The sequence below is a fragment of the Primulina eburnea genome, chromosome 18, assembly GCF_022965805.1.
Source record: "Primulina eburnea isolate SZY01 chromosome 18, ASM2296580v1, whole genome shotgun sequence".
In the NCBI taxonomy this organism is placed as follows: Eukaryota; Viridiplantae; Streptophyta; class Magnoliopsida; order Lamiales; family Gesneriaceae; genus Primulina; species Primulina eburnea.
In genome coordinates, this window is record NC_133118.1 from 7,096,055 (window position 1) to 7,105,076 (window position 9,022).

The window sequence follows — 9,022 nt, forward strand, 5'->3', positions numbered from 1 at the left end:
AAACTTTTAATGACTTTTATGGAATTTTAAAATCTAGAGGTATTCAATCTAAACTTTTAATGACTCTATATATGTTTAGTGGTATTCAACATGGATTTTGGTAGAGTTTTAAAAAGTCATGTGGTATTCAAACTTGACATTTTAAAACTCTACAAAAGTCAAGAGGTATCCAAAAAATCCATAGATTTTCAAAGATTCTTATTTTATTATTCATGTACAAACCTGGAAGCCTTATGTACAATTGCAGAAAATCTAAAATATTCTTCCACCTATACCAAAGATTTTGATGGACTTTCTTTTTTGAAAAATACATTATCTCTCTTCTATCTCAAGACATCTCTAGGGTTCTTCTCTCTCTCAAAAAAATTTCTTCTATTCAAAGGTATGATTGGTCAATCTTGAATTTATTATATTGTCAATATTTATGTGTAAAAATAGATGAATTGTTGTTTTTTTCTTGAATCATTATGATTATTGTATTTCATAAATTGTTCATTTTAATAAAATTTTATTATGAACTACTAAAAATATTGTTCATTAATATGTTGAATTGACATAAAGAATTAAAATTTTGATTTCAATAAATTGGATAGTTCATTTGTCGTTTTTCACAAATTAAATTTATTTAACCTTTAAATAAGTAAAATTTATTTACATTTTCATAAATAAAAAAAAATTAAAATTTAATAGGTTATACATGTCCAATAATTATTTAAAAGAAATTAATAAAAAATAAATCACAATTATAAAAGTTTACAAAAGTGTACAAAAATCTTGAAAAAAAGTCTATAAAAATCTATGAAATATGTTTTACAATTCCATGAGATTCTATAAAAATCAATCAAAATCTATCAACTCCACAAAAGTCCAATTTTTAAAAAAAATCATTAAAAATCATTAAAAATTTAGATTGAATATCCGACGGCTCCAAGTGGCCGGGAATCATAAAAGCAAAGTAAGTAGCAAACAAACATATATAGGTTCGGTGTTCCGAGCCCACCGCCCATCTCCACCGCCGTCCGTATCAATTCATCTGAGCTGATAAGAATCCTCGTTGCGTCAATTACCCAACAATGGCGGTGTGCTGGAGAATGTATTTCGTTGCTTTGAAACTTTTGCTTCTCATGGGGAGGCTATCGTGCGCCGATTCCATTAGGGTTCCTTTGCCTCCGGCCTGTCCGTTGAATTCCTTGGAGGATTTCATGACGGATTTTAACAATTGTATCTTCTGCTTCGCGGGATCACGTTTTCCTAACTCTACCAACGTAATTGAGGTACTGATCACTCGATTTAATTTGGATTATGTTTTTGGATTGGCTATGCTTCAATACATAAAGTAATTTTCGATTTTATTTCCTCCTTTAAGCGTGGTTACGATTTTGGAAACTTGTAAAAGCTTGTTGAGAAATTAGGTTTTAAGTTTTTAGCTCATGCTTTTGGTAATTTGAGTTGCTTGTCAAATAATATGGCCAGTTAAACTCAAATAATATGTCTAGAAAGTTGAATTTCATGTTAATGAACTTTAATGCTGTTTTTGGTATCACACTGGTTCAATGAGGCCTCTGAAGTTGAGGTATGGATTAATAGTCTGTTTGATTCAGTCGTTTCTGAACTAGATGAATGATCTATGACATTTAATATGGCGTTTTGATGTATAATTCAAATGCCCATAGTTGTCAATCGTGCATAGCGCCCCGTAGCGCAAAGGTTTCCCATGGCTATAGCGCATAGCGAATAGCGTAGCGAGGGTTATTTGAAAGTAAAGCGTCACAAGTATATAAATATATAATATAAAACATATAGTAACATCAATTCAAAAACCTTAATTTTCAGCATAATATTCCATCAATTTTAATTGTAAAATACTAAAACCTGAAATTATTTCAAGTTTTTTGATTGAAGTATCATAGAAGATACAAAAATAAAGCAAGAAATGCAGAAAAATATAATTTCCAGCAAAATCCTAACTAAGTACACACCAAAAAAACCAAAATTAGAAAAGAAACAAAGACAGAAAATAAGCATGTAGCTTCGCTTTGCAATAGCGCCGCTATTTCAGCTATCGCGATTGTCGCTATAGTGCTTATAGCGAGGATAGCGATCGCTATTGCAAAGTTCGTGGTGCGTAGCGGTCCGCAGCGATGTGGTGTCGCTTCGCTACGCTATTCGCTATAGCGAGGGCTACGGGGGCTATTGACAACTATGCAAATGCCCAAATTATCAAAAAGTAAGCTAATTGTTGGGCAAGTGAACACGTTTTAATGGCACAAAGTATCAATTACTGGTTTGTTTAGAGTTGGAAGAGGTTTTTGCTGGAAGTTCGTCATCAAATTTGTTGCAAATTGTTAACTTTAGACTGCTACAACACACTAACACACTTAGGGCTATTTTTATCTTCTAATTTTGTTCATGTGGGGATAAAGCGCAACTCCATCACCTTTAGCAGTAGTATTCAAGTGCTTCACACTTCCTTAGCTTTCTACTATTAACCCTCCTGATAAGCTTATATTATTTCTTCATTTGATTAAGCAATATATCAGTAATGTGTAAACTCCTGCTAAAGATAATTCATGCATGGGCATAGGTAGATAACTTCTTTTTTGTTTACATAAGAAGCAGTTCTCTTGTTCCATCTAATGAAAGATGTACTTATCAATAATGGTGACCGTGACAAAATAAATTATCATTATTATTTATCACTCAAAATTTTAATAGTTTGCAATACTTTTTAAGTCATTTCTAAGATAGGTTTAACTAGACATGTTGGAGTATGATACCTTTTGCAGTTGAATTGTTATGAAACGCCAGGTGGGCTTCCTGAATGACATAATAGCCTAGTGCCAAAGACCTATGTGTTAAAAAATCATATCAATGAATGTATTGACAACACTGTTAACTCTTACATCATTGCATGATCTAACTTTTTTTTTGTGAGGCTGACATTTGAAAAACAATGCCCCTTTCTTGTAAAATGAGTTCAATATTTAATTGTAATTTGTGATGGTAGCAACAATGTTTTGTATCTGGTTTTTCAGTTTTAACTTTTAACCTGTCATTTAATTAGGTGTAAATTTTTTAATTAATTTTGGCTGTTAATGCTAAATAGTAATTGAAGAAAAGCAAGAACAATGCGTCTAATTGTAATATAGTTACAAATACAGTCTTGTAATTTACTCGGTTAATTGGTCTTATAAAGTTTTTCTAGCTGCGGTGTCATGGACACTTCAAACCATGATCCAACACATGCAAGCCTGGGCCCAAAGGATATTGTAGACAAGCGTGGCACACACGGGAAGCATCACACAACACCTTAGCATAAAGTTCTCTCATCCATCCATATCTTAGGGTTGTTATTTTTGAATAAAAGGATAATCTGATCTTCTGTTCAGCATATTAGGATTAAATTTGTTGGTTTATCTTTTAATTGTTTGAATTATGGTTATCTAGTTTTGGTTGTATTTAATTGGCATGATTAGATTGAATAAAGCAATTAAGATTCATTCCAAAAAAATATCACATATTCGTGGAGATCGAGAGGTTCTCTCTAACGAGCTTCTACTTCGTGTTACATTACAAACAAGAAAAAACAATAAACAAAATCATAGCTCGACACGGTGATGGTAGAAAAACACAAACACTCTGTGGTAGGCCGTCACTGACCGCCCCGCCACCGTGTCCCGCCATTTACAACATTGCACGGTATAAAATCCCACAAACACAAACACCCCGTAACTTGTCCCGTAACCAGATCCGTATCACATACTTGTGACAAACTGGTATCAGAGACAGGGGCTATGGGCGATATTCATACCATCCAAGTGCAACTTGAGGCCATCCTAAAAATGTACAAGGAGTACAAGGTGGCAGTAGAACATCGACACAACACTTTGGCCGCAAAATTTGAGGAGCTTTCGCAACAGGTAACAAACACAAGGACTGAGTCGATAAGTGACCAGGAAGGGGAGAACATCCGCGAAGAATCATTGGAATCACATCACAAGGACAACCGATGCGAGGAGGAGAAGGGAAAAGGCTTTGTGCCCAAAATTTCTAAGTTAGATTTTCCTGTAATCTACTCAGAATGAAGGAACTCGAGTAACATTGCAATTGGAAAGGCAAAATTCTGACACTGATTTGGCTAGCATCTTTTCCTGTGATTCGGACTGTCGGAGTCACAATAATATTAATCGACTCTGGCACGAAGGAACTCGATTAACATTGCAAGGTGTAGCCGAATCTGGCTCGTCCAATTATTCGACCACGTTACCACGGAATATGGGAGCAACTACATTCGAACAATTATTGGAGTTCGAGCCCTTTTTCGGAACACACGGGTCTACCCCCGGTGCGAAAACATAGTCACAAAATCATCTTGACACAAAGAACCGGTCCAGTAGTGGTGCGTACCTACCGCTACCCACATGCTCATAAGGACGAGATCGAAAGACAATGCGCAAAGATGCTAGCAAGAGGAATCATTCGTCGTAGCACTTCGCCTTTCTCATCACCCGTCCTCTACTGGTTAAAAATTTGGATGGTTCTTGACACTTCTACGTCGATTATAGTGCTTTGAATTTGAAGACTATTAAGGATAAATTTCCAGTTCCTATAATTGAGGCCCAAATGCTTATAGAAAAATACCTACTTATGGGAAGGAACTGATGGGGGGTTGGTGAAGGCAGTAAGGCACTGGCGCGCTTACTTCTGGGGCAACTCATTCGTGGTCAGCACGAACCATTATAGCCTCAAAATTTTTTATTGGAACAACGTATCACTACGTCTCCGCAACAACAACTGATCTGTAAATTGTTGGGTTATGACTTTACGGTGGAATACAAGGCGGGTAAATCCAACATAGTGGCCGATGCCCTTTCTCGTTGTGATGAAGATGGATCGCTCTCGGTATCCGCCATATCTATCCCACGGCTTACATGGGATTCCGAAATTAATGTTGCCATTATCAAGGACACGGCGACCACCATTCAAAAGATCCTGGCAGGCAAAATCCTTGAGCCACGGGGCTGTGTGGATGATTTCTTGTGGTATAACAAAATCTATTTATTCCTTCAAATTCCATCCTCGCTTCCACTATAATTGCCTTCTTCCACGACTCTTGACACGAGGCCTATCAAAAGAGCTTCCATCGCATTGCTCGTGATTTTTATTGGTTTGTATGAGGGACCAAATTCGTGCTTATCTTACTGCCTACACTGTCTGTCAACCCAGAAAAATCGATCATTTGAAACCTGCTGGTTTATTGCAGCTTCTGCTCATTCCTATTCACGTTCGGGCGGACATATCCATGAACTTTATGGAGTACGCGATGTGGCGAAAAAGACTGATTCAACGCATTGATATAAGTTTACATAAGGACGGCCTTCCCTCTTCACAATGAAAAAATGTTATCCTCACCGTCGTCGACCACTTCTGTAAATACTCCTACTTCATTGCCCTGTTGCACCCATACACGGCCATTCAGGTTGCTCGCATATTCTTCTACAATATTTTTAAGCTGCATGGCCTTCTGGAGTCCATTGTGAGTTATCGGGATGTTACGTTCACTAATTGTTTTTTGGACAGAACTCTTCAAGCTAAGTGATACTTGTCTCTGTTTCACATCCTCTTACGATCCACAATCGGATGGCCAATCCGAAGCAATGATCCCGTATTATTGAGATGTATCTATGTTGTTTTTCGCGGGACTTCCCAAGCAAATGGCTACAATGGCTCTCTCGGGCCGAGTTTTGTTACAACACGGGCTTTCAATCTTCCCTACGGTTAACACCTTTTGAAGTGGTTTATGATCGCCCTCCACCTCACCTTCTTACTTACTGTGCAAGGACTTCCAAGCTTGATAACGTCGACCATACACTAATATGTCGAGATGAGTTCTTACTCGAGCTCCTGGAACACTTGTCCTCCCAAGCTCGCATGAAGGCTAGATACGACTCAGCCCATCGCGATGTACAGTTCCAAGTGGGCGACCAGGTTCTTGTGCGCATCTATTCACACCGTCAAGTCAGTGTGCACGGCCGCAACAAAAAGAAGCTTTCGCCTCGCTATTATGGCCCTTTTGGTGTTGTGGAACGCATTGACCAGGTGTCTAACAAGATAGACCTAACTGCTTCTGCCAAGATACACCCGGTATTCCACGTTAAATGCATGAAGCCCTTCAAGAGCAGCGCAACTTATGAGACAGAACTTCCCGATTTATCAACAACTGACTCAATGCCTTCCTTCATGCTAGCGGACGATCACAGTTCTCCGGGAGAGAGTTCTGTCATGGACACTTCGAACCATGACCCAACACATGCAAGCCCAGGCCCAAAGGGCATTGTATACAAGCGTGGCACACACGGGAAGCATCACACAACACCTTAGCATAAAGTTCTCTCATCCATGAACAGAAGCTTATCCTTATCTTAGGGTTTTTTTTTTTGGAATAAGAGGATAATCTGATCCTCAGTTCTGCAGATTAGGATTTAGATTTTTTGGTTTATCTTTCCATTGTTTGAATTATGGTTATTTAGGTTTGGTTGTATTTAATTGGCATGATCAAATTGAATAAAGAAATTAAGATTCATTCCAAAAATATATCATGTTTTCATGGAGATCGAGAAGTTAGAGCCTCTACTCCGTGTTACATTACAAACAAGCAAAAATAATAAACAAAAATCATAGCTCGATGCGGTAGAAAATTCCACAAATACGAAAACCCTGCACTGGAAGATTACCCCCTGACTCGGGCTGTAACCAGATCCGCATCACGTGCTTGTGACATTTGGATTTAAGGTTGCAAGGCATTATAGTTATTTGGCTGAGTTAATTTTGGATGAACACCTGGTAATGTCAAAAATGTTGAAGACCTCATTGTTTTGGGGTTTGATAAAACGAATGACCAGAGGACCTGTAGCATATAAAGAAAGGTACCTGAAGATTACGATCCAAGTAATAAATGCAGACAGCCTACTTATCCTGCATAACAGTACACATTCTTTTTGTCTGGCTGTAAATACTCTGACAATTAACCTAAAAAAATCTTGAACTCTGAAATCTTTGTATAAATTAAGATTTGAAACTGACAAGTTCCAAAGCTTGTATTACATATTTCACTTGAGCAGAGTTCTAGATGTTTATTAACTGAAAAAATAATTTAGGTATACCTGTCTTGGTCTTGTCCCTGAACATGTAGTTTGCCTTCTTGTTTGTGAAGAGTGACTGTGAAATTGTAAATGTTTTTTGGTGAAGGGGGATGATGCTGTACTGCAGAAGGCATTGCATAGAGTTCACAAAAATCAAGATTATACTGCTCTTCTTTTCTATGCATCTTGGTGTCCTTTCTCTGGAAATTTTAAACCTAGCTTCTCAGTTTTGTCCTCCATTTTCCCTTCCATTCCTCATTTAGCAATCGAAGAAGCAGCTGTAAGACCAAGGTATTAGCACTTCTGTTCTTAACTTCATATGTTATGTTACATTGGCTTAAAAATAACAGGGCCAGTGTATTTTCAGCATTTTAGCAAAGTATGGAGTCCATGGGTTCCCTGCTTTGTTGCTTGTAAACTCCACTGTCCACATGCGGTATCATGGTTCTCGGACTGTGGAGTCTCTCGTCTCTTTCTATGCAAATGTTACAGGTATGATTAATGCTATGGCATACTTGTAGATTTGCCAAATTGTTACAGTAAGATTTCAGTTGCTGTTGTTTTTGTTGTATCATGCCAAGATCTATGCAGGACTTGGATTGTTAATGAATAGGCAGGTTCTAGTTTGAAAACGACGAGTTAAAATCTGTTGGGTTTCTTAGCTGTTGTTCCTTGATACATAATAAAAAAATCGACAGTTAATTACATTTGAGTTTCTATAGTAGTAATCATTCTATGTGTCGATTTGTCCATTCTGTTTGATATATTAACACTTGTGATTGTATTATTCCCTCCTGGTGAACGTATGTCTAGCTCTCACTACTTTAAAAGAAAACATGTGCCAGAAAATATGGGGGGAAAAGGAACAGAGTCCCTCTAGAAGAAATGTGAACGGCAACTCAACTCTATGATGTGCAGAATGTGGTCGTCAAATAATCTATGTTGGTTTAATGAACAATAAAATTCACATAATTTTGATTTTCAGGCATAAAAATGTCACCACATAATGGAGTTTCCTTGGATGAGATTGGATTCTCTGAGTATCACGGGAAACAAGACCTTATCCAGGAAATCTGCCCATTTCCCTGGGCAAAGTCTCCTGAAAATCTACTCCAGCAGGAAACCTATTTGGCCCTGGCAACAATTTTTGTGATTTTAAGATTGCTCTATTTTGCTTCCCAAATGCTTAAAGGATGTCACTTGACCTGGAAGATATACATTGCACATAATAAGTTGAAGAAGTTGTGGCTAAATCCCATGGCTTATTTTGACGGAGTTAAACAGCTATGTAATCATCTAAAGAAACCATGCAAGAATAGCAATTTGCAGGAAGGTGCTAAGAATGCTAAGGTGTGGGCGTCTAAATCATTAGCTACTGTTTCATTTGGAGATTCCAACTCAAGCCGTGATGTGCCGCTGTGTCTTTAAGTATGTTGTTTCCGGTTTCTACTTTCCTGTTTTGTAGACGTTACACAAACTACGCATAGGATTCTTGATGTATTGTCCATATTGGTTGGCAGTTATTCTTTTTCGATTTTTTAGCTACGCAATTGGGTCTATGTGGTGATCCTGTAATTATTAGGTATCAAATGTCTTCAAGGCCAAATAAGAAATGTCATCCTTTTATTTTGTATATAGCTTCTTCAATTTCTTGTTGTGTTATCTTTTTCAAGGTAATTCTGTTGGTTTCCAGTACATTATGTTAATTCCAAATCTGAGGGTTCATATGGAATGTGTGTAAGGTTGGACCTAACTATAGACACCGATATTTGAATAATTTCGATACGATATATGGTGTATTTTTAAAAGACATTTAGTAAAAGAAATATTGTTCTTGGTATCTTACAATTTTTTTCCTGAGGGTGGACATTAAGAGAATT

The 9,022-nt window shown here is 37.3% G+C and overlaps 1 protein-coding gene across 1 annotated transcript; it reads left to right on the top strand.

The window, feature by feature from the left end:
* The first annotated feature begins 930 nt into the window (after nucleotides 1-930).
* Nucleotides 931-8,775, top strand: LOC140819342 (5'-adenylylsulfate reductase-like 4). The gene is made up of 4 exons (XM_073179384.1): nucleotides 931-1,274; nucleotides 7,249-7,433; nucleotides 7,510-7,634; nucleotides 8,128-8,775. Exons 1-4 carry the CDS (start codon nucleotides 1,074-1,076, stop codon nucleotides 8,568-8,570), a joined length of 954 nt encoding a protein of 317 aa, XP_073035485.1. The 5' UTR covers nucleotides 931-1,073; the 3' UTR covers nucleotides 8,571-8,775.
* Nucleotides 8,776-9,022: the final 247 nt, after the last annotated feature.

What these genes read in the sequence shown, in the direction of transcription:
- LOC140819342 (XM_073179384.1), top strand. Translation starts at nt 1,074, where the DNA reads ATGGCGGTGTGCTGGAGAATGTATTTCGTTGCTTTGAAACTTTTGCTT. An exon ending in GAAGCAGCTGTAAGACCAAG is followed by an intron (nt 7,434 to 7,509) that starts GTATTAGCACTT and finishes GTGTATTTTCAG; the next exon opens with CATTTTAGCAAAGTATGGAG. An exon ending in TTTCTATGCAAATGTTACAG is followed by an intron (nt 7,635 to 8,127) that starts GTATGATTAATG and finishes TTTGATTTTCAG; the next exon opens with GCATAAAAATGTCACCACAT.